At 35.8% G+C, this 27,097-nt stretch overlaps 1 protein-coding gene across 13 annotated transcripts in view; it reads right to left on the bottom strand.

Annotated features, from left to right (window-relative positions):
• The window catches only part of Rbms3 (RNA binding motif single stranded interacting protein 3), a 1,393,896-nt gene that overhangs the window by 729,806 nt on the left and 636,993 nt on the right, over positions 1 to 27,097 (bottom strand). For 2 of the 13 annotated variants that reach the window (XM_074074024.1, XM_074074022.1), the window contains exon 2: positions 11,412 to 11,788. The exons of 10 other annotated variants lie outside the window; for them this stretch is intronic. Coding sequence is in view for 2 of the 3 variants with exons in the window: in XM_074074022.1 (XP_073930123.1) it covers positions 11,412 to 11,466 (55 nt within the window). In the remaining variant the exon portion in view is untranslated. The remainder of the gene's footprint in view (positions 1 to 11,411; positions 11,789 to 27,097) is intronic. One more of the 13 variants, XM_074074023.1, reaches the window with a different exon arrangement.

Raw genomic sequence — 27,097 nt, 5'->3', positions numbered from 1 at the left:
CTGTTTTTTTATACTAAAAACATATTCCATTCCTACTGTTCCCATCACTGTAAATGGTAACGCTATCTTTCAAGTTCCTCAGGTCATAGAATTTGGAGTCATCTTTGACATTTTTCATTCTTTCACACACCACATCCATGCTTTTAAAGAATCTTGTCACCTTTACATAAAAATATCCAGTGTCTAGCATTTGTCAGTGACTTCATTGTTGCCATGTTAGACTGAGTCAGCTTCCTCTCCCCTGAATTGTCACTCCTGCTTCTCCTGTTGCTCCCCTATAATGTGCTCCCCTATAATGTGATATCAATTTGAAGTTCAAAACCTCTGTTGTTTTCCATTTCATCCTTGCAATGGCACATAATGCCAAAGCACATCATCTCTGACCTTATACTTCTCCTTATCCCACCTCACCTTTCAGGTCACTCCAGCCAGGGCCCTCTTGCTGTTTTTTCAAATACTCCAGGTAAAATGTTATCCCAGAGACTTGGCACAGGTTATATTCTTTGCCTTTGGTCTCCTTTCCTCCTATTCTCAAGCCTAATTTCCTTCCCTCCACTAGGTCTTGATCACCTGTCACATCCTCAGTGACTCCTAACTCTGCAAATATGTAAGATTATGGCCTGCTTGTCTCCATCCTTGCCCAATCCCCTTTCCCTACTCTACTTTTTCTCTTTTTTCTAAAGTGTTTATCAATTTAATTCAGCATACATTTTACTTCTTGTGTTTAACTTTTTTACGTCCGTGTCCCCCTGGTAGAGTATAAATACCATTAAGTCTTGAAATTGTTTTCTTGCTGCTATATTTTCTAACTGCCCTAGGATTTAGTAGTCTAGATTACTAGACTACTAAAGACTCTGAAAAATTCTCTACAAAGATTCTACTTGCTTTTTGTTTAATCTAAAACCTTTCAAACTTATTAATCATAGACTCAGTTTTTCAAAAAAACATCTATTAAATTCTCAAGAGAGGTCAGGAAACCAAGGCAGGAGAATCATGAGTTTGAGTCCAGCTTGGGCAGCATAGGGAGACTCTATCTCAAAAACAATAAGAAAACACTTGTGATATTAGTGCTTCAAGGGAAGGAATAGTGATGACTGCTGTGGAGGATGCAGGAAAAGAATATGTAAGATTTAGTCTGCTTCAGGAATAGCAAAAGTCACCAAGGGTATAATTTAATAGAAATTAAAGTGCTGCATGTATAGCCACAAAATAACTGTCTCTGCTGTTATGATGCTAAATAAAATAAGCCACAGAATGGAAACATGCCCGTTTCTACTATATAATATCCAAATCCATGTACCTTTCTGAATGATCCAAATAGTGCACCATATTTGAGCTATGTATTACATCAAAATGTATATAGTTTGGACAGACAAACTAAGGGATTATGAAGAAGTAGCAGACAAGGAAAAGACAACAGACTGCTCATACACATACATACAACAATGTATCAAATTCTTTCTTAAACAGGAAATTAGGCTTAAGCTTCAAACATTCCATATTAAAATTTAAGGAATATTTAAGGAGAAGAATTTTGGTCCAAGAGACAAGTGTGTTAGTTATGGTTCTGCAAGCTAACTGTGGGAATTTGGGCAAATTAATTTATTCAGGCTTTAACCTCCTCTTCTGTGAAATCAAGGGTCTATGTTAAGTTTTAAACTGATTTCAGGTATAAAATCCCTATAGTTTTTTTTTTTTTAACTACAACCTGATGGGCTGTGATAGCCACCAATATTTTTCGTAGGTACGTTTTTGCAGTGCTGAAGATTGAACCTGGGCCTTGTGCATGCTAGGCAAGCACTCTATCGCTGAGCTAAGTCCCCAAATTTTTGTAGGTTTTAATAACAAGAGGATAACGCTTTCTCAAATATCCCTTTGATCATTAAGTTTTACAATTTAAGTTGTTAAGATTTAGTAAATAATACAGCATGATTTTGAATCTCTGCCAAGGAGCTATGTATTTAGCCAAGAGAAGTTTGGGGTTATTGGTCCAACAGGGCTACTGTCCAGGTGGCTAGTCTCTCCATCCAGATGCAGGAAAGAAGGAGACCACAGAATGTGTCACAGAGTGTGCTTTAAAGTTTCAAACAGAATATATCAGATTAGGTTTTATTTATCGTGTCATTTTAAGGTAGCTGTTCTAGAAGCAAACTCAGGTATGGTTAGGTATTTGAGATGAATTTCATGATGACAATTGGAGACGTAAAGTCTATGGTTTGAAGCTACTGCTAAGTGAAATAGAGATGGGGCATGGGACAGTAGGTTTTAAAAATTATTTCTGAAAAGCAAGAAAGTTTATCTGCTTGATCTAAGGCATTCTCTTGAACCACACGAATCTCTAAATCAGACTGCTATCCAATAGATGGCTGCAAAAGAAGGCAAGTTGGTACATAGCTTCTACTACTTGAAGTACAGTGAATCTTTTCTTTTTCACAAAAAGAAGAAGTGCAGTCCTTTCATACGAAGTTAGTAAGAAACCATGGTGTTTCATTCTACAACTTCTCTCAGGCCTTCCTTTTCTCTATGTGGAACATTATATGAGATTAATACATATTCTCTACAAGAACCCATGACTCATCAGTGACTTTTCTATTGTTTCAACTATTAAATATCAGAATAGGGTAAAAGGGTGAATGAAATCACAAGCAATAGACTCATATTTGAGTTATCAAAAATCAAATTCTTGGGTTTTTTACCTTTTAAAATATTTTATTAGCATAAATTAATTACACAAAGGGGTTTCACTGTGTTATTTACATATTTTCATATGATGTCCTGTGATCAAATTCACTGTGTCTTTATTGATCTTTGTTAACCCCCATTTCCTTCCTTCTCCTTTTCAACAGTTTTTAGTGGATTTCATTATGCTATTTTCATACATATATATACAGCACACAGACACAGACATACACATATATAAGTATATATATATATATATAAAATGTACTTTGTATGAACCTCCATTACTCTCTCCCCCCTTCTGCTGGTTCCCTCCAAATAGTTTCCCTTTCACAATCATGTCAAATTATTATGATTACGACTATCATTTTTAGGTCTAGATTCCACATATGAGAGAAAACATGTGACATTTGTCTTTCTTAGCTTGGCTTATCTCATTCAACATGAGAATCTCCAGTTCCGTACATTTTCCTGAAAACAACATAATTTCACGCTTCTTTATAGCTGAATAATACTCCATTGTGTAAATGTATGATAGTTTCTTAATTCATTGATTCCATAGTTTGTTTATTGTAAATAGTGTTGCTATAAAGCTGTAGGTACCTGTCTTGTATTTTGATTTACACTCCTTTGGAGTGGTATAGCAGGATCATATGGTAGTTCTATTTTTAGTTTTTTGAGGAACCTCTATGCACATTTCCATAGTGGATGTCCACCAAAGTGTATAAGGGTCTCTTTCTCCCCCACATCCTTTCCAGCATTTTCTGTTGTTTGTTTTGTTGATTTCCATTCTGACTGGGGTAAGATGGACTTTTTAGTGTAGTTTGATTTGCATTTCCTTTAAGGCTAAGAATGTTAAACATTTCTACCTGTATTTATTAGCCATTTTTACTTCTTTTGAAAACCGTACAATTTACTTGTTCATGTACTAATTGGATTATTTGTTCTTTGATACTTAATTTTTTTACCTTTTTTATATATTCTGGATATCAGTCCTTTGTCTAGTGAAGAGCTGACAAAGATTTTGTCCCATTTTGTAGGTTGCCTGTTCACTCTGATAATTGTTTTCTTTGATTGCAGGAGCATTTTAATTTGATATGGTCCCATTTGTCAATTTTTGTTCTTATTTCCTGAGTAATTGGAATCCAATTCAGAAAGTCATTGCCTATGTCTACACCTTCAAGTGTTTTTCTGTAGTGTTGGGAAAACTGGATATCCTCACATACATGACTGAAACTAGATCCGTATCTTTCATTCTCTACAAAAATCCATTCAAAATTGATCAAAGATCTGAAACTACTATGTGAAAACACTTGAAGAGTCATGTTATTTACTTATATTTAATCCTAGAAAACAGATTTTAGGTTTGTAATTTTGGAATTCCAAAATTTAACATAGAAACATGAAAAGTAAAGCCATCATGATATAATTAATTGATTAGCTGTAAAAACCTGGTGAAAGATTTAAGAAGACCTAAATAAATGGAAAGGTATACCATGCTTATTATTATAAAGATGTCAGCTTATTTCAAACTGACTTATAGTTCAATAAATTTCAATTAAAATTCCAGTAAAGCCTAGCAAGCTTGAGGCCCTGAGTTCAAATCCCAGTACCATCACACAAAAATAAAATCCCAGTAGAATTATAAAAGTTGAAACTGACAAACTGCGTAGGGCATGGTGGCACATGCATGCAATACTAGCTAGTCCAAAGGCACAGGCAAAGTAGTAAGACCCTGTGTTAAAAGCAAAATAAAAGCAAAAAGGGCTGGGAGAATCACTCAAGGGGAGAGTGCTTGCCTACCAAGCATAAAGCCCTGGCTTCCATTCCCATTACCACACACACATACACAAAATTAAAAAGTAAAGAAATTGAAAAGCTGATACTAAAATGTATATGGAAAAGTAAAGGCACTAGAAAAGACAAAACAATTTTGAAAAAGAACATTAGATCACTCATATTACCTGATGTATTTCAAGACTTGCTATGAATAATCAAGACAATGTGGTATTGGAGAAGGGAAAACCATGTAGATTAATTGACTATCACAGTCCAGAAATCGAGCCACACACAGTGAATTGATACTTTTTTTTTTGGTACTGGGGATGGAACCCCTAAGGGGCCTCATGCATGCTAGGCAAACTCTCAACCACAGACATACATTCCCAGCCCCAGCCAATTGATTGGTACCTACTGCGCAAAGGCCAGTGAATGAAGAAAAGATACTCTTTTCAATAAATGATGCAGGGACAATTGAGCACATACATGTAAGAAATTAATCGGGATACTTATCTTTTACCCTGTACGTCAATGAATACCAAATATAAGGTCTAAATCTACAAAGTTTCTGTAAGAAAACAGGAGAAAATCTTTGTGAAAAAATTTCTCACTGTAACTCTAAAAGTATGACACATAAAAGAAAAAAATGATAACTGGGTTTTATCAAGATTAAGACATTTTAGCTTGGGAAAGATACTGTTAAAAGTGCAAAGACAAGTTACAGATTGGGAGAAAATATTTACAAATCGGAAATATGCGAAATAACTTGCACTTAGAATACATAAGGAATAATTTATTTATTAAAAACTTTACTGAGATAAATTCACATAACACTTTTAAAAGTATAATTCAGTGGGCTTTTGTTTACCATGAAGTTTAGCAACAATTACCATGATTTAATGCCAGAATAACCAAGTTTTACCAAAAGAAACCTTCTACCATTACAAGACACTTTCCATTTTCCTCCAACTCCTCCCCACTCCAGCCCTGGCAACCTGTCCCAGGTTCATCATTCCAGATTTTTCAGGTGTTGCCTCTTTTTATCCCTTGATTTCAGAATCTGTCCTCTGGGTTCCAATAACACTCTATGCACAGAGGAGTCTTCACACTTGCTCCACTATATCCTTTCCTGCCTCCCCACAGGAAGTGACTTGTTAATTTCTGGCACTCTAATACCTAGTAGTTTTCCGACTCATAGATAGTGCTCCATAACTATTGGCTAACGGAATGAATGACAGGGCGGAAAGCCTCTCAGGGACCCATGAAGATGAGCAAACATACACATAAAGGCAGTCAGTGGGTGCCTCAATGCCCATTTTTGTTCAGCTCATTTGCACTTGGATAAACACAGCAACTAGTGCACTCATGTCTCTCCCATCTCTACCACGGATGTGCATGTTCCAGAGCCTAGGGAAATAATACCTAAGTACAGCTGAAGAAGTATATCCTGGGGAAAAATTCATGAAGGATGCATAAGGAATTTTTTAACAATAAGTAAACAAAGGGCACAGAACTTGGAGGCTTCACCAAGGAAGATAAATGGATGGCAAATCAGCATATGAATAGCATCTCCACTTTACTAGTCCCTAGAGAGGCACTAAGTTTTAAAAAAAGGAAACCAAAATGTGCATCTGTTAGAAGCACAAAGTAAAAGAGCAAAGAGAAGAAATGCACAGCAAGGAAAGTGAAAGTTATTGACTATTGTAACAATGCAAAACCTCTGGAATTTCATACCTCTCTGTTGAGAATGCAAAAGGTTACAGCTCTGGAAATCTGTTGAGAGCTTTTTTATAAAGTTGAACATAATCTTGAGCATATGATTTAGAAATTTCAGTCTTAGTCATTTACACAGGGGAAATAAAAAATTATGGTTACGTAAAATCCTAAACAAAGGTCATTATAGTAGGCTTACCTGCAATTGAAAAAAAAAATTGAAATATTCTTCAATTTGGAAATGGACCAAGAAAAAGAAGAAGAAAAACATCCTAGATTGCGGTATGTCCATGCAATAGAATATTACCCAACAGCAAGAAGGAAGGAACTACTTACTACATGCTGCATGTTATTTGAGTTCATTTACATGACAGACTGTAAGAAATAAAACTATAGGGGAAGAAATAATAATCAGTTGTTTCCAGAGACAAGGAGTTGTCTACAAAGGGAAAAGTTTGGAGGTGTGATGGTTATATCACCATGCACATTTGTCCAAAATTACAGAACTGTTATTAGAAAATGTGATTTGTTTTTAACTATATAAAATTATGCTTTAATAAAAATGAGGAATAAAGTGATTAGTCATTTTTCTAGTTTTGGATTTTTCATGAATTTGTTGAAAATAAGGAATACAAAAAGTTCTGCTGAGAATGGTATTTTCCTAAAAATAGAGGCAGTGTTATTAAAATAAATTGAGTAATTCTAGGAATAAAATAAAGGGAGCTGATACTAGGGAATTGAAAAGATATAAATTTAATAAGTAACAGACAATGAAAGTTACCTAGAATAAGATAATAAAATCCAGTGCCCTTACAAAGCAATTAATTTTTCTAAATCTTCAAAATTTATTTAGAAAATTCCATGTAAAGTGCTTTGTCCCTTAGTTCATGGAATACACATGAACAGGCAATAAACTAACATCTGCAAAACCTGCTATTAAAATACATTATCATCATAAAACACCTACACAGTTATATGTTGGTTTTGGAAACTTGGGGAGGTATAGTAATAGAAGTACAATACAGAAGGCAAGAGTAGTGGTGAGAAATACTGTGTATTAGACAAAAACTATTTCATTATCCTCTTTTTCTTATCTGGACCTTTCTAAAACACTGGTCACACTGTTCCTTGTTATGCACAGGATCACTGCAAACAGAAGGTGAGGAGTATAGTTCATAGACAAGTATTATTAAATAGAGAAAGGAAACTCTGTGTAGTCAAAAATCTCTCTGTCAGCCAGTTGATGGTGGCTCATGCCTGTAATCCTAGCTAACTGGGAGGCCAGAGACCTAGAAAATCAACCCCAGGGAAAAAGTTCAGGAGACTGCATCTCTCCAATAGCTGAATGCAGTGGTGCCTGTCATCCCAGCTATGGCAGTAAAATAGAAGAATCAAGATCCAGGCCAGCCTGGGCAAAAAGTGAGACCCTATCTCCAAAATAACCAGAGCAAAAAGGGTTAGAGAGGCATGGCTCAAGCCTTTTTAGCCTGCCTAGCAAGTGTGAAGCTCTGTGTTCAAATCCCAGTACCACCCAAAAAACTAACAAAAGAAAAAACAACTTTCATCTCTGCGTGAAATCTAGCAATTCTCCATTTTTATTGGATTTTCAAGTCATTTGTGTGAATTATTAGTTTTTCAAAAGATTTAAAGACTACTATATTGTGTGTATGTAATAAAAACCCTATTCATAAGTAAATTAAAAAAAAAAACAAGATCCAGGGATACATTTACTTCTCATACTACCAAATAAAGACGTAATATTTTATTCAGTCAAGAACACACTGGGAAAAGAATAGGAACTAGGAGGAAAAGAATCAAGGTGCTCTTTTTCCTAAGCCGCACTGTTTACCATGCTCTAAAAATGTCTTCTGTTTTGTATAACCATTGTGTTAGAAGCTACAATTTGCTATCTGTTCCACAGTTAAAGAAAAAGCCTTGCATGGTTTCTCAGCTAGTATTTGATTAATGAAAAGTTTGTCCATATGGCTGTTAAAGTAGTTTTCTTAGAGATTCTTTAACTTGAAGACATTTCCAACAAAGGGTCACTGTGCACTTGCATCAAGGAAAGTGTAAATCCCGTGACAAACCACTTGTTAGTTGGCCCCCAACTCAGCTGTAGACAGTTTGCATCCCTGACAGAGGTCCCTGTCCCTCACTTCACATGTCATGGATCTACCCATGACATCTCCTCAAACTGATGCTCAATGATGGCAATTCACAAAGAAAATATTTGATTAAAACATGGTTTTAATCAAGTGCTTTCTTGAAAAAAGAAATAGAATTTGTAGGACAAAAGCACAATTTCAACATTCATTCATTATTCACTAATTAATCCAACTAATATTTATTGCACACCTAATAATATATTACAGACATTTTCTAAGACAGACAATAAAGAACATAAACAAATTTTTTTTAAAAAAAGAACAACAGGGAAGACAAATATGTCCACTGGAAAATTTAGAGCATCTAATAACAATCCAATTTAAGTTCTATACCTATCTATGTGCAGCAGCAAGAGTTTTATTTTTCACACGAGTAAAAGACATGCAGAGTAAACTACAGATATTCTGCTTACACCTGTTCTTATGATCCTGTGGAATTCAAACGAGATTCAAATGTGCTGACCTGTCACATAGCTTGCAACAAATCACTCTGAATTATTTTAATCTTTCATCCAGGACTGCTAAAAATTCTGGTCTCTTCTATGCATTCACAGTCATATAGATAACAAATTAGATGTTTTCCATTGTGCTACCTATTTTCCTTGTTTAGATTCAGCTTTGTGCATTTGTCCTCCCACTGCCTCTACTCATCAGTAAACAAGGGAACCCAAGCAAAACAGACACTGCCAGAGACACAGAGTCTTATTGTATTGGGATAACAGAAGGAGGAGGATTGAATCATCAAAGGTGATCAATAGATACGCTGGTTCTGGCAAGATCAAATGACCTAGACGTATTCACCCTTGGCCACATTTCCTGTGTACAGTTCTTTTATGCAGTCTCATCAAAGATGAGAGGTAAAAGGAAGGGAATCAGGCCTCTGTAAGTCAGGCACCCAATTTAGGGCCATTTCTGAAGGCTATCACTAAAATGCTCCATTTGACCAGGTCAAATGTCATTTGTCTTATGCTTTTATTGCTCTCAAAGCTAGTGCAATGTCTATTCACAATAGCCAAGTTATGGAAATAGCCAAGATGCCCCACTACTAACAAATGGATCAAGAAAATGTGGTATCTATACACAAAGGAATTCTATGCAGCCATGAAGAAGAACGAAATGTTATCATTCGCTGGTAAATGGATGGAATTGGAGAACATCATTCTGAGTGAGGTTAGCCTGGCCCAAAAGATCAAAAATTGTATGTTCTCCCTCATATGCGGACATTAGATCAAGGGCAAACACAACAAGGTGAATGAACTTTGATCACAAGATAAAAGCGAGAGCACACAAGGGAGATATGAGGATAGGTAAGACACCTAAAAAATTAGTTAGCATTTATTGCCCTTAACGCAGAGAAACTAAAGCAGATACCTTAAAAGCAACTGAGGCCAATAGGAGAAGGGGACCAGGAACTAGAGAAAAGGTTAGATCAAGAAGAATTAACCTAGAAGGTAACACACATGCATAGGAAATCAATGAGTCAACTTCCTGTATAGCTATCCTTATCTCAACTAGCAAAAACCCTTGTTCCTTCCTATCATTGCTTATACTCTCTCTTCAACAAAATTAGAGATAAGGGCAAAATAGCTTCTGCCAGGTATCGAGGGGGTGGGGGGAAGAGGGAGGGGGTGGGGTGGGTGGTAAGGGAGGGGATGGGGGGAGGGGGGAGAAATGACCCAAACATTGTATGCACATGTGAATAAAAAAATTTTAAAAAGCTAGTGCAATGTATTTGCAATATAAATAATGATAACAAAAATGAACTTCCTCATTGGTTTATCACATTAAAAAACAGTAGGTTGATTTTGTACTTTTGAAGTAAGCAGATGACTTGTAAGCTGTCTCTTCTATTTTCTGTTTAAAGAAAGTAAACCAAGTTCTTCTGTTTAAAGAAGTAAACAAGGTATTCTTGTACCTTGTGCTTTGGATTCAAAGGGAAGTGTGATGCTAGATAAATGCAGAACACAATTCTATTCATGGTGATGACTCCAACTAACATTCAGTTTTAGTTTTTTGTTAGAGTATATTAATTGTACAGAGTAAGGGGTTTCATTGTGATTTTCCATGCATGCATAAAATGTACTTTGATCATATTCACTCCATTACTCTTTGTTATCCCCCTTCCCCTTGTTTTTACAATTTTAATAGGTTTCATTCATTATGACCATTTTATATTGTATGCAATGTACTTTGATCATACCCCCATCACCTGTTTTCCCTCTCCCCCTTTCATTATTTCCCTCACACCCAAATAATTAGTACCTTTTTTATGTTTATGTCCTTTTTTATTTCTATATTCTGCATGAGAAAAAAACATGTGATATTTGTCTTTCTGAGTCTAGTTTATTTCACTTAACATCCATTTTCCTGCCAGTGACATCATTGTTCTTCTTTATGGCTGAATAACACTCCATAGTGTATGTGTATGACTCCATATCTTGGCTATTGTGTACTGCAATAAACAGGTGTGCAAGTGTCTCTACTGTATATCCAACTAACATTTATTAAGCATTACATGCTAAGGATTGTGCTAAATTATTTGTGTTCACTTCCTGAAGTACTGAAATTAGCTATTACTACAACTTCTCCTTTCTATTTGCTGCTTCTCTAGCCTCTACATTTTCCTAATGCATTGCTTCCTTCATCTTTTCATATTCAGTATAAATTCCATGGTTCATTATTTTAGGTATTCTTGGAGAACCATAACCCCCTTTGGTGCTTTACCTAGATAATTAAATAAAAAATATGTATCCTACTTCTGAGTAGCTGAGCTTGACTAAAGTCCCACAGGACAGCTGGTCCACTGTAAATTTAGGATTACTATACTTAAATGAGAGCATAACTCCAGCAGACAATGACCCTGCATTTGTTTAATCAGTTCAAGTTCTCATTGTCTGCTATAATAAGTTTAAGCTCTGTTCTTCTCAAAAATCCATTTTCCACTCCTTCCCTTCCCCCTTTCTTCCTTAATCTCAGCAGATGCTGTCTTGTACCTAAGTGAAAAAGTTAAACAGCTGGACCCACCCTCCTCTGCCTTCTACTAAAGCCACAGGTACATCCAATGCCACAGCTTACCTTGTCTGTGTGACTGCAGAGGGTGTCTCTCTTGCCACGCAACCAAGGAACTCATTTCTTCTTCAGGTCCTACTATTTTTCTCCTCAGTAACTTTCATGCTTTTGCATCTTACATTTTCAAGTAGGTCTTCCCAACTGGATCATGTCCAACAAAATTCAAATATGTCTTCTTCACCTGTGATATTGAGCTTTTTGCCTTCTTTCATTTCATGGACACACTTTGTGAAGTAGGTGCCTCCACATCAGCACTCATACCCTCAACCCATTTCATATCAGGTAGAAACAACTCTAGCCAGGTACTGTGAAACAGATGAGAGTGCCTATTTTATAAAGGCAGCAGTGGTAAAGCTAAGATCTGAATCCTTGCCAGTTTGATTCTAGAACACAAGACATTAATTCTAATAAGTTACACAACATTTAAATATTATCCTACATGTATCCAAATTATGAAAAAAATAACCTTTTTTACTTAATACTTTTAGTCTTGGATAATTATACATCTTTTCATGTCTGCAGAGTAGCCTATGTACAAGATTATTTCCTGCTTATAGTAAATATTTATAAACAAATTTGATGTCCCTGAACACAGGATTGGATAAATAAGTTGTTATATGGATAAAATTGACTATCATACAATTGTATAAAAGAATGAAGGAGCTATACAGATGCAGAAATAGTTTCAAGATACATAGACTTTAAAAAATAAGGTGAAACTATGCTCAGAGATTGTACAAAATGAAGAAAATGAAAGTACTTAGTCTTTTTTTTTGCATAAAGGATATATGCAAGTACTTTTAATAAAAGTGAATATTGCATGGTGGTGGATGCCGGGACCTGGGCGCATTAGCCAGAGGAATATAGTGTGACTTGTCACATATACCTTTATACACTTTTTAATTGTTGAAACATGATATTGTGGTATTGATATTCAAAATTAAATTTTAATTATTATTTTATGTATTGCCATGATTCATTTATAGGTAGAAAAATTTTCAAACATTATGTGAAACAATTATTTGTACCATTATTTTATATATTTGCTGAATCATATAATTCACTATAACTTCTCAAGCAGATTCCTTTGCAACCAAAATAAAACCTAACTCTTTATCAAAACAGTCAAGGGTCGACTTGGAGAGAAATTCACCAAAATATATTCAAGAATTATTCCAGAATGATGACATGTTTTTATTTAAAAGTGCTTACTGAATTCGTACAAAAATGGATCAAAAACACCTGTACCAAGTAACATTATTGTGAAAAACCAAGGAAACAAACAAAAGTGAGATAATTAACTTCATATACATAAAAAAATTACACAAAGAAGGGCAATCTTAGCATGAAGTGCAGTTTCACTGTGTTATAATGATATGGATCTGATCTAACTGAATATTAAGATTTAACTGTATTTGGACAAGTATGATGGACAAGTATGTTTGTGAGTGTTTGAAAAGGAAAGTTTAAATGTCAACTTCTATAGTGGAAAAAATGTTAGACAATAACTAAAACCAAAATATCAAGAAATAGAAGGATCAACATACTATGAGAACTGCAGAGATAAATAAGTGATCCAGAACAATTTTCCCAGATAGTTGCCTCTGGGTGCAGAAAGCAAGAGCAGACTCAGACCGGGGAGCTTCTATTTTTTTTGCATTGTCCTTTTAGAAATATTGGATTAACTAAAAACTTGAGTAACTAAAATAAAAATCAAAAGCTAAAAAGGAAAGGAAAGGAAAAGTCTACAACATATGACATTGAAGTAAAAAAATATTAGTCAATAGTTAAGTCTGTCTTAAGAGAAAGGAGAAATTTAAAGACCTTATTTCTTTGACATTCTAAGAATAATACAAAAATACTAAACTATCTGCTAAGATCTACAATTAGTATTCTCCAGAATACTAATTCTGAAGAGTTTATTTAGGGTTTATACTGTTTTCAATTCATCTTCCATTCTTAGACAGAACTCTCACTAAAACTAATGGTAGTAGTATGAATGTAAGAAAAGGATAATACAGCCTTCCTCAAGCCTGGAAATACTTAGTAAAATGGTATGGTAAGGGATTATTGCTGAATTGAAAATAATTTTTATGGCTACATAGCATTATTAAATGTGAAATAATATTAAATATCTCATTATTTTGCAGCATTTTTACTGCTTTGAGGAGGAAAATAACAGCTTCCAAAATATTCCTAAGTTCACAAGCATTTTTACATTACTGAAAATAAATTTCCCTGGTGATATTCCATACCATTATTTATCTATTTATATGTTATTAGTGGTTAGGGAAATTTCATCATCATAGATTTTATTTAAATCATCATTAACTAAAGATTTTAGTTGCAATATGGTAAGACTGTATGACCTTAAAAATCACTCCTGCTCACTGGGTGCTGGTGACTCACATCTATAATCCTAGCTACTTAGTAGGCAGAGATCAGTAGGATTACAGTTCAAAGCCAGCCTGGGCAAATAGTGAAACTCTATTTGGAAAAAACCCATCACAAAAAAGGGCTGATGGACTGGCTTAAGGTGTATTCCTTGAGTTCAAACCCAAGTACCACAAAAAAAAAATCATGCTCAATCATGAAACAAAAGGACTGCAGTTATTGTAAAGAAGAAATAATTTTTCTACTAAAGTAATAAATCATTAATTCATTTCTTCTTCATTCTATGAATGCTTTTTTCTTATTTTTTTGTTTGAGTCATAGTTTGGTATAATTAAAGCCTATTTCTTTTACAACTAAGTTTTTCTTTTACTTATAAACATTTTCAAAAATGTTTAATTTTAGAAATACAGAAAATTAAAAAGAAGAAAAAAATCACTTGTGCACTCTTGCTGCTCTGAGCACAGTTTCCACAATTGAGAAAATAGAGCTCCTCACAGTCTGATTCCCTAGGATGCTGTTTAGAGCAGAATCCTCTGCCAATGCAGGCAGGTAGGAGGGCAATGCATAAATATTGTTTTGTTTGTATTTAGCCATTGAGATCTTAGGGATATTTCATTACTAGAGTAAAATTCACCACATCCTGACAAATATAACTTCCAACTCTAGCTTCTCAATCTCTCCAAGAGAGAAAAAAAGAAGGGAGGGAGGAAGAAAAGAATGGTGGAGGGAGAAAAGAACAAGGAAGGAGAGAAGAAAGGAAGAACAAAAGGTGGAAAAGAGGGAAGGAGGAAAGGAAAGAGTGCCAGACAGATCCATTTGCTCTTGAGAGCTTGAAATCTTAATCTAAGAGACCACATACTAAAGTTTTAGAAAACTTAGCTATAGCATAAGCTAAAACTAGTTCTAATGTTAAAAAACAAACGCATACTGAAAACTCTGAGAGAATGTGGCAGGTTCACAAAGTTATCAATAATTATATTAAATAATGAGCAACACTGGGCCAGATCTATTTTGGGCCAGATCTACTTGCCATCATTTTGGCAAGCTGTTTAACTGGCTAACTTGTTTAATTTGTACAATGCTAAGAGTAGATATTAATGTTACCCTCCATTTTCAAGATGTCTTAGCTTTAAGACACAGGGTGGCATATAATTTTACTAAGGTCCCACAGCTTGTAGCTAATAGCTGAGATTTAAGTATAGAAGCCTAACTTGGCCATTGCACTCTTACCCACCAGGCTGTCTTCCCTTTTCAAGAAATGAAGGGACGTAATTCTTCCTGTGAGAAAATAGAAGAATCATGTAGTCAAGGACTGGGGGTCAGCCTGGTGTTAGTGCACTTGCCTAACATGAACAAGGCCCTGGATTCTACCCCCAGCACCAAGTGCAGTCAACTGTAAAATAGCTATGTACATGAAACATAGGAATTTATGGATTACTCAATCCACTGCTTGTATTTGCTTCTAGCTTTGACTTCCTTATATTCTTGACAAGTTCCCCTGCCAGAGAATAAATTGGTTTCTAGAGCCAAAGCAGTAAGTGGCAGAGGCTAAGCAAATGGAGGAAAAAGTGAGGGTGTCTGTACTGCCTCACCTGCCACCTTTCTGGCTGGGAGAGAGGTAAGCATGGAGTTGGAGCTGTGAGGGATTTAAAGACCTACATTTGAAACCCGGATGTTATTGGCAGCTTATTTTGTGACAAGACTAAGGCTCTGTGATACTATGAAGTTTTGACTTGTTTATTTGTAATGAGAATGATAAAGCCTGTCTCAGACAATTACTGTGCCAGTAAGTCACTCATTGCAGTGGTCAGCCCAAATGGTGGGGAACAGATTGCTAGCAAGATACCAGATAGCTGAAACTGGCTTGGTAAAAAGGGGACTTAATTACTCCTATAATTGTAGCTTTAAACAGGAGATAAAACAGTGTCACTGTGGGCTGGTCTTAAAAAAACAAACAAACAAACAAAACCAGCCCCAGGTAAATAGTTCTCAAGACCCTATCCGGCTGCTTAACAAGTGAGAGGTCCTGAATTCAAACCCCAAAACCCAGTACAGATCCTCCCAAAGTTGTTAACATCAGTTAGTTGTAGAAAGAGGTTTTATTGTGATATTTACAACATGCACACAATATACATTGATCAAATTGACCCCAACTACATTATGATAACTCAGCATCTCATTCTCACACAGGTTCAACTCTCATGGAGGCAAGGTATCTCCCAAAGTCTCCAAGACCATGTTTAACTTCAATAGCTTCCTAAAGAAGAAGGCAATACCTTTTTGCTAGATGTTCAAGGGAAAACTCTAAAAAGGCCTCTGGTTGGAGTTGACTGGCTTGGTTTGTTTGATGTGCCTTCTTCTACAGAGTACCACGCTCTGGTGCTAAGGACTTGGTGACATGTCTGCCTTGGGAACAACAATGGGCAAAAATTCTACCTGAACTATACATCTAAATAAGGGAAAGGTGAGTTTGCAAAGGGGGAGAAGAGAAGGGATGACTGCTACATGGAAAGGACAACAAACACTCACTGAAAGTAAATTTTTCTCTCATATTATGATTAAAAAATAAACAAGGCGGCAGGGCACTGGTGGCTACACCTGTAATCCTAGCGACTCAGGAGACAGAGATGAGGAGGATCAAGGTTTGAAGCCAGCCTGGGCAAATGGTTATTGAGACCCTGTCTCGAAAATACCCATCACAAAAAAGGGCTGGTGGAGTGGCTTAAGGTGTAGGCCCTAAGTTCAAGCCCCAGTACCTCCCCCCAAAAAATAAATAAAATAAACAAGGGGATATTAAGGAATTAGTCAAGCTCTTACTATCAAGAGCTCCCATTGGCTGGTTAGACCTTTAAATACTGTCAAGATGATGCTAAGATTTATTTCTCAAAGAACTAAGAAGCATTAATAGTAATGGTGTGTTTACAGAAAATAATTTTATGATATGAAAGCCTAATTTTGACCAGGTTAAAGAAAACTAAGCAGCATTTTAGGGGTAAATCTATTTCCACTTATAAATAAAAATACTTGATGTGTGTGTATATATATATATATATATATATATATATATATATATATATATACACATACATTTTCTCCCAGTGAAATGTATGTCATGGTTCTCTCAGTCTGTGAGTAATCCCCTTCTGCTTTATAATGGGATTTCTCTTTTTAAGAACTACTTTCCTACTAGCCATACTTCAATGGGCTAAGCAGTTTAGGAATGTACAGAAAAGGCAACAGTTGACAAGGCTGCATAGATTTCTTTGAGTGGTTAGAGACAGCATGACAAATCATTTTAGGAAACGTTTCTGTTGGATATGGGAAAGAAAAACTGATAAACAAGCATGTTTTATTTTCCAAATGTACAAATAGGTTACTATAACTATCAGGCAAAATATGGGTTGCCACCATGGTTTTGTAAGCAAAGTATTATCAAAACACGTATCATTCATTTATGTGCTGATCATTTCTGCTTTTGCACCCTAATGGAAAAGAGTGGTTGTGACAGATTTTGTGGCCCGTGAGTCTAATGTATTTACTATCTGAACCCTTTATAAAACAAAGTTTGCTTTCTTCTTATGTTGACAACATAGACACTGTATCAGAGGCTCAAAGTCAAAAAAATGCCTGATGTTAAAATATAGAAAAAGCAAGATTTTCTTTTTTGCAAGTCCATAATGTTATAACAGTTGTTTCAAATGCATTGATTTTTTAAAATGATTTTGCATTTATTTGCTAAATCATAAAATGTACATTGTTATTTTAAAGCTGCACAGAGTCTTCTCTAGGTCTTGAGATAATGTTCAATGTAACAGCAAAGACCTATGGTTCTGAAACATGGCAGTGATATTTGAGAGCAGTGTGCAGGAAACACAAACAGGAAGCTGTCTTGAATATTTATGAGTGCCTTCACTTGGCCTGAAGGTTTACCATGTTTCAATGCTAATGTATTTGTGTGTGCAGGGACAGTTGTGTGTGTATGTGTGTGTGTGTGTGTGTGTGTGTGTGTATCCGAGTTGCAGAGAGACCATTCTGTACCAACATCTCAGAGAATAAGTATGCCAAGTTCTTGCCATCATTCTCTTCCTCCTGAGGTACTTCCTTATCTCCCTGGAGATCAGCACAAATTTCCCAAATCATTATAGGGATCTTTGGCTCCAAGGTGTAGATCTCTCTCACAATCCTTCCTTGCTCTCTGTCTTCGTTCATGTAATTTTCTCTCCTCTTTGTGGAGATATACATATTTTTTCCATTCAGGTTATATCTATGTCATCAGCACATGAACATGCTATATTAATTTCCTCCTGTTTATACCAATCTCTTTCATTATCTTTATTACAAACTCATTAAAAGATCTTCCTATATGTGCTCTCTTCAATTACTCTCTTTCATTCTACCTTGAATACATTCCAATCAGGCTTTGTGGCCCCTGATCTCAACTCCATTGAAACTGTTCTTTTCAAGTTGCTAAAAACTCCATATAGTGAAATTGTATATATAATTCTCAATATTTTTTTAGTTAGATGTTCAGTAAAATTTATGAATATCTATCAACACTTTCTCCTTATAACTTTTCTTTACCTGCCTTCTGGGATAACATTCTCCTCCCATTTTCTCACTAACTCCCTGAAAATTTCTCAGTCACTCTGAGTAACCCAGTACTGTTTCTCTGACTTCTAAATGATAGAGTGGCCCCACATTTACTCACCAGACCTCTTCTCTTCTTCTGTACTTTCTTTCTAGGTGAATTTATGCAATCTCATGATATTAAATACTATTGTATTTAATATTTGATCTTAAATACTATTGTTATACTGATTATACTCATACACTAGTCCTTAGTTTCCAACTAGCATGAACCAGAATATCCCTTCATTATCTTTGGGTTGACAGCTCTCCTTTTCTTTGCCATAATCTAGACCTCTGGCACCTGTTTGTCTGGATATTCCATTGATTGTCACATTGGTCTACCATAATGATGGCATCATATTGATGAGACCTAGTAAACATGAAGTAGCATGAAGTTTGGATTCCTTATTAGGACATATGAATGCCAAAGGATAGGGAAAACCACAGAAACTACCTCTGATGTTTCTGAACTCCAATAGTCTGGACCAAGTTGAGATATTGCCTTCAAAGTAAAAGACAAATCGTGGCAATTTGTATTACCTAGAATTTAAAAAGAAGCATAGTACTAGTTTGGTATCTTTGTGCTTTGGAGGAAAATATGTCATATTTGAAATGCTGTTCAAAATTAATTAAAGGGTAACATTAATGATTCCAATTTTCAGTGAGAATCAGAAGCCAGAGAAGATTCTGCCTCAGGTCCATGTTGCAGTCAAAGCTTTTCTACCATTTGGGTCTGATGGCTTAGCACATCCAGTGGGGTTTAGAGTATCTGTGGCGAATATGAGAGTTCGATAGACTTGCTAGTAATCTCCAATGAGACACTTGTGTTGCAGACCTTTATGGCTGCATAACAAAGGCTTATCAGATACTGCAGATAACTATTTTCTTTCTAAGAAACAGTTCCTACATTGCCATTGACCACTCTGGGACAAGGCCTGAAGGAAAAGGAAGCTATGTGCTGTGCTGCATCCTCCCTTCACAGTCCTCCCTGGAGTTCTCACAAACAGTGTTACTGAGCTAAATCTTGGGCTTGTTTCAGCAGCACCACCCAGTCTAGTGTGGCTTTTACATGAAGGGAGGCCATCCTGCTGGAAAAAATTTGAATGTAATATTCTACTGCTCCTTTCTGTGCACTTTGAAATGCCAGAAGAAAGACTGATACTATTTCATGTGTAATGGCTGATAGTTTTGCCAAATGGTTAGGGGACTTGAAAAGTATAAAACTGAAAGATTGGCAACAAGAAACTCTGAGGAGTGTTGTGATGGATTTCTCAGAAGAGACACATGTAAATATATGTATATACACATCATAACTTATATAGTTATAAATAACTGTGTAAGATTTATAAATGTCTTCTACTACAGAGACAGCTTTCAGGTAGCGAAGAAGCTATATAGAGGATGTCATTCAGTCTCCATCTCTAGACATCCCAGTGCTTACTAAGTGCGTCCATTTAAAGTCAGCAAAGCAGCAGGAATGGAAAGTGTACATGGGCTTCTTCCCCCAGCTTGTCTGACTCTCACTACTGTTCAGTAACTAACCTGCAAGTATAAGAAACGACAGCAGAACCTCCTCTGACATCAATCTCAGAGAAACCAGACAGGTACCTGGTTAGCCTTGATCATGAGACCTTCTATCACAGTGGAAGCAATAGCTTGTCTTCATAGCATACACACTTACTCTAGATACTGATTTGTACTTCCTCTCTACCACCCCTCTGACAGTGTCACCATCGCACAACATGCTGCTTCTGACTGAAGAACTTATTTGAATCTCATAAATGGGCTCATGCCCATGAAATCCACTGGTGTCACTATGTATAATACTATCCCAAAACAGCAGACTTGGTATCTGAGCAGAATGGCCTACTGAAGACTCAGACATGGCATCTGTTGGAAAGCAACACTCTGAAAGTTTACAGTACAGCTTCTGAATGAGGGGCCCATGTGCAATGCTGTTTTTCCTGTAGTCAGAAGAATCTGGTAGAAATAAGACTGGTTTTATTCACCATTACAACAAATATTCTACTCACAAAAGTTGTATTTTCTGTTTCTCTAAGTATGATTCTACTCATTTAGGTTTCTTAATTCTCAAGGGAAGAATGGTTTGAACAGGTAATGCAAACCTAAGATGTCTTTTAGTATTTTCATCTCTAATAGCATAAGTTATTGGAAAACAACAGGAAAACAAAAGGCATAAAAACTGAGAATTCGAACCTTTAGACTTTTAAGGAATGAAGGCTAATTTAGTTCATCAGTTTAAGAACTTTTCAGTCCTATTCTGGTTTACAGAATAGGAGCATGACGTTGGATAATGGAAGGAAGAAGTTACAAATATAAACAATGGCCTTGTTCCCAATTATGAAAGTGAGAATTGTACTAGGTATTCGCATTTCTTCCTTCTTTGTCATCTGTGTTTCTTAACAATATTATTTTTCTCATCCTCTTCTTTTCCTTTATTACATAGGCCCTTTAAGTTATAGAATATTCAGGTGGGATATAAATGAGAGAGAACTGCTGTCAAATATTTCTCTTCCTTGGATGGGGAAAAGGAAGAGGTCTTTTTTATGTGAAGAAAAGGGCAAAAGCCTTTTACCCCAATATTCTCTGATACCTTTGAAGGTATTGTCTTTAAAATCTTGACCTTGAATTGAAAGACTCTACAAGCTCTGCTTCCTGGAGACATCTCCAGGAAGATGTCTCCTCTCTTACCACTCTCTTGCATTCTCACTGTGCTGCAGTCATGTTGGTCTCCTTAATGTTCTTAGGGGAGCCAAGCACAATCTTGACACAGGGCTACTGCACTTGTGTTCTCTGCTTGACTCACTCTCCCATTTTAGTGAGTTGTATAAATGCACCTTTAAGAGGGTCTTTACTAATCACTCTGTCTGGACATCCCATGCCATTTCTCTTTGAGTCTTATTCCAATACATTTTACTTCTTAGCACACAATCATATTACAGAGCAGATATTTATTGCTTATTTGTTCATTTTTAATATTTTATTTATCAGTAGTGATGTTTACTATTCTCCATTATAATTAATTGTTCCTCTCTCCTATCTGGAATGCATGATCTACAAAGGCAGGGATGCCATTTTTGTTCCTGGTTGTATCTCCATTTTCCTCATATAATGTCTGATACATAGTACCAGAATCAGGATAATTTTTCATCTTGCATCATCCAAACACCCATCACTTTTTTTATCAATGAATGGATTGCTCTCATATGTTATGATTTTCAACGTATCTGATTGCATTAAATGACTACAGTATCAGTTATAGTCAAATTTAACCCTTAATAATTTGTTTCCACTCTTCAGAGTACTTATCACATATCTACTCTTGGATCTCAACTCAACGAAACTCTTCGATATTGAAAATCCAAAGGCTTCCTCCCAGTGTTGCCAGCATCAATGCCTGGTCTCTTTTTCCTCCCCTCACAACATGTGTACTTGCTGCTCTTCTTTCCTGAGCAAAATCACAGGCTAGCCCTTGTCACAGAATTAGGTTGCATTTGAGCATTATAAAATGCTAGATGTTAAGAAAATAAGCTAGGATGATGAATGCTTGTTACTGGATATCAGACTGTACTCAATGATAAATATTAAAGCAAAACAGCAAATGTCTTATTTCCAGGCATACTAATACAATGATAATGCCTTAAAGGTGAATAAACTAAAACAGACTCTGTCATGCACTTATAATTACAAAGAGAAATAGGCAAATGTGAACTATTCTACATGTTGTAATCACAGATTTTATTATATATTCTTGATAAGGTAATTTTTTAATGAAAGCAAAATTTAAACCTTTTTAAAAAGTGATAAAAATCACTTGGAATAGATTTTCTTTGTAGTATTGGTAAGCAATACTACAGATGTTCAATTTTAGTCTATCAGTCCCACTATTAGGAGATCACTATTCTTTTTGAGAACAGAAGCATTCCAGTGAGCTAGGGATGCTGGAAAAAAATTTATATGTACCAAATTGTTACTTTTGACCTCTCCCTTCACAAAAACCATCTTTATCAAGGACACCAATGATGTCCATCTTGTTAAGATCAAAGTCACATTCTCTCACAGATTCTCATTTACTCTAATTCTCAGAGGAATTGAATCAGTCAAGCACTATCACCATCTTGGAACACTTCCTTTGCTTGGTTTCTAGAATAGCAGAGCACATTCCTGATTTTCCTCCCTCCTTGCTAGAAGTTTATAGTCTCCTGTTCAACGTCCCATCAAACTCCTGACCTATTGACATGTTTTGCTCCTACATATTTTGCTATATGCACTTTGTATGTGATTGAACTTAGACATTCTGCTATGTACATTCCATGTATGTATCTGTTTTACTGTACAATATCCAGTACATAGTGGATACTCAGATATTTGCTGAAAGGATAAAAGAATGTGAGAATAACTTACCAATTTTTATAGATGAATGTAAGTGTAATGACTTCATGGAGATTAAATCGTTCCTAACATTATTTCACTGGGGTAGGTATCAAAAAAAAAAAGAATTAGGCTGCATTTGTAGGCATATTTATTCTCTTGTGACATCATTCTTAACATAAAAATGCCCATAAAATCATTAAAGCTTCTACCCCAATGGTTCCACATGTATTTGTTCTGCAGAGATGGGGAAAGGAAAATACTGAGAGAGAAAATAAAAAATGTAAAATGAAGACAATGGTTCTTTCAAGATTTGGTGAAAAATCTGAAGTTGACACATTGCAGCACAAATTGCTGGTTGTCCCATTTTCTATTTGCCTTTTATATAATAATAGAATTTTAGTTGGCACATAATCATGAAGATACAACCTTGAATTATCATTCTCTTTCTGTAAGAAAATCTAGCTTTGTGACCAAATTCTAGCCAATGGATGTGAGATGTGATGTGTCAACTGGGTTATGGCTACACTTTTATATGTGATAGAACATATTCATGACTTGCTTAAATTACTATTACTTTGAGTCTCTCTCACAACTTCAAAACTGATACCAGTACACATGTTTTAACAAACTCAAAATGCCTCTCAAACCCCACTTCTTCCGAATAGTTTATTTTTTTTAAGAACACAGACAAGATAGTCTTTGAGTTTGAATCCTATTCAATATTTGTTATCTTGGAACCTTGGTTGAGTAACTATATCTCTCTGTGCTGTCAGGAGAGTAGTAGTGTTCCCACAGGTTTGCTGCTACATGTGATGAGCTGCTCTCCTTTACATGTCTGGAAGAGAATCTGGCTCTTCGTAAACACTCACTGAGAATTACTTATCTTAGTTGTTTAGGAAGGGCCCAAGGGCATCCCTGAATTCAGCTTCACTTTCATCATCTCAGGGAAGCAAGCTTTCCTATGTCAGAAAACGTTCATTCTCATGAAAGGCCTCTAAAATGAAACTACAAATGAATGAAGAAAGACATTGATGAAGAAAATAGAAAGATCTCCTGCACTCACGGATTGGCAGAATCAATATCATTAAAATGGCTTCACTACCAAAAGCAATCTATATGTTCAATGCAGTCCCATCAAAATTCCAATGACATTTCTCACAGAGGTAGAAAAATCAATCCTAAAGTTAATATGGAAGCACCAAAGACCTTGAATAGCCAAGGCAATACTGAACAAAAAGCAATACTGGAAGACTCACAATAAATGACCTCAAACTATACCACAGACCCGTAACAATAAAAACAGCATGGTACTGTCACAAAAACAGACATGAAGACCAATGGAACAGAAAAGAAGGTCCAGACAAAGGTGTCAAAACATAGGCTGGTGAAAAGATAACTTTAACATTTAATAATGGGGAAACTGGACATCTGACTGTAGAAGATTGAAACTAGATCCCTGTCTTTCACCCTGTACTAGTATCAATTCAAAGTGGATCAAGGATATATATATTAATATATACATATATATATTTCCATGCAAGTGCGCATGGAAATGTCACAATGAAACTCCCTGTACAACTAACATAAGCTAATATAAATATTTAAAAAATTAAAATGCAATCAGAAATATGAAATATAAGACAAGTTTCATTCTCTTAGCAGCTGGTTTGACAATTCCTCTTTGAGGAAGAACTACCTGCTACTGAGAGCATTTTCTGCTAATGCATTTGGGGCTGGTATTTGGGGCTTGAGTGGAGTTTTCTTCCAAAACTTTTGTGAGGTGTTTGGTTACTCTGAAGAGAACCAAGAGAAGCATTTCTTTGATCCTGGGGGGGAGGTGTAAAGAAAGACAAAGAGAAGCACCAAGACAAGGAGTGGGTGGCAGGCTTGGGGGGACAGCTGTTATTTTCTCTTTGAGGTCCTGAAATGCTCAGTGAATTTATTCAGGTTTAGTGTGAGTCAGCTTTTTCTGAGGAAATTGATAATGAAGTTGGGTTTTCCATTCTTATTTCTTCTTCTTCCTCTTCTTCTTCTTCTTCTTCTTCTTCTTATTTTTGCCTCACTGGTTTGAATTCAGGGCCTCACGTTGGCTAGGATCTCTGCCTCCTACAGGCATGTGCCACCCGCGCCCAGCTGAGTTTTCTATTCCAATTATTATAGGGCAAAATAGAACCTGATCACAGGTAACAGAGGTAGAGATGGAAGTTATTGTGAGGATGTAAAAACCTTAGAACATTTACAAAAATAATGTGGGGGTTAATTTTCAGGTCATCTCAGTGTTGAGGTCTGGGTAAAGTTCAGGTGGATCTCTGCTTAGAGATTCCCATTCCATCCCCTGACCTCTATCCCAAAGAAGCTGATGGTATTATCTATGATGTTTTCCTGATACCATGTACATATAATTTTCTATCATATATTATGTTATATTATGTGTTGTTTGCTAATATACATTTTCCCTTATTAGAATGTGAGTTTCTAGTGATAGGGATTGTGTTCTATTTTTCTCTATACCCCATGTCCTGCAAAGAATATAAGTGCTTACTGAATGGGTGATACCAAATGATGCACTAATTTCTATTTCACCACTCTTATTCATGAACAGAGAGACCAGTGGATACAGCCATCTGTGATGACTACTCATATAAAGACAGAGATGCTGCATTATGCCATGTAGAACAGTTGCAATGATCACAATCTCTAGTCTACCATGCTGTATTTCATCAACCAAAATTACCAGTGGTGAATCACTTTTTCAAAGGTCATCTTAGTTTAATGAGAAGAGCACAGAAATGTATTCAAAATACCCACTGTTTATTTAGGTTTAGTAGTATCTTTGATTGAATGATCAATAGAACCAGATTAAATATCTTAGAATGGCAAATTGTGTACATGTGGGACTTTTAGTTCCTGCACTATATCGTCATTTACATAAATCATGACCTTTCTTCTACTTCTATAAGCTTCCCAAAGCCTCTTGATTTATTCAGTACTTTTTAAAGCAGTGGAAATCTTGCTTTTAACAAATACAGGATCATATGTTAGTCATTTGGGAGCAGGAAGGTAGATGGGAGACCTCCATGGGAATCATTTAAAGGATGTGCAGAGCTCCTCAGTTACATTGACTCTTTATCCTTATTTCAAGGAATCAAGATATTTTGAAAGATTTCAGAATTTGGCTCGTGTTTTATATTACAAATTTTATAATAGTTATATATAATTATGTGCAGATTAATCCTTTAGTTTATATATGGGTAGCATGAAAGAAAACAATGAAAAAGGCGAAACAAAATTTTGAACTGCATGTTCTTCCATAAATGACGCTAGAGTTCATTTCACTTGTGCCCCTGTCCCTGTCAACTGCAAATAGAACCTATGGAAACTATTAATGCAATAATTATCAAATGCAGAGCTACTGGCTTCCAGGCTCCACTGCACTGCTCTAGCTGTAGCCTTTCTTTTTTCTCTAATAAATCCTACTTTATATACCAAAAAAAGAAATTATCAAATGCCTTAAACATTTTTTTTCACTATTCTCATTTGTAATGTTGCATTTTATTTTTGGGTTTTAATATACTTTTACATGAAAAGTCTATTTGTAGCTTTTGATCTTAAAATCTGATAGAGTTCATCTGTGGCAGAGTAAATGCAAATAAGACTCAACCCAACTTGGAAAGGACAGGATGTGTGGCTTATGAGCAAATGAAGGTGTATTATGTGGAGAAAAATCTCATTACTTTCTATTAATGGATGGTGTTTCTTTGCAAAATTGTTTTGCTTCTTAATAAAATGAGCAGGGGTACTGCAGATTCAAACTTTTAAGGTGTTAGAGAAAGGCACAGAGATGTATGGACAGTATTTCTTTGAGAGAGATTTTGGTAGATCCAGAGGACAAGGGAGGTTGACAAAGCTGCATGAAGAATACAGATGTCCAAATGCTTAACATATATTGACTTAGTTTTAATCTGCAGCACAGCTTTTCATTTACAACCACTTACACACCACTGCCACTAAATTTTAGCACTTCTAAAGTTGGTTTTAAAATTCTTACAGACTCCCTAGACTCTGTCCCAATTACATCTAATTGCATTTGGAATCTCTAACAATCTTCAAGGAATATCAGGAACAGTGAACAGATGTAAGAAAGCAGAGAAAGGAGTGAAGTGGTGGCAAGTGGGAAACAGGGATTAGAAGAGTGGGGTTGGAATGAAACAGGTGTGGGATTGGAAGGGAAACCTGCTCAGACCACAGAGTTTTGATGACTCTCAACACACTGT

This window comes from Castor canadensis, chromosome 5, assembly GCF_047511655.1.
Source record: "Castor canadensis chromosome 5, mCasCan1.hap1v2, whole genome shotgun sequence".
NCBI lineage: Eukaryota > Metazoa > Chordata > Mammalia > Rodentia > Castoridae > Castor > Castor canadensis.
The sequence above is the reverse complement of the archived record's forward strand: the minus strand, read 5'-3'. Positions and strand labels throughout refer to the sequence as shown.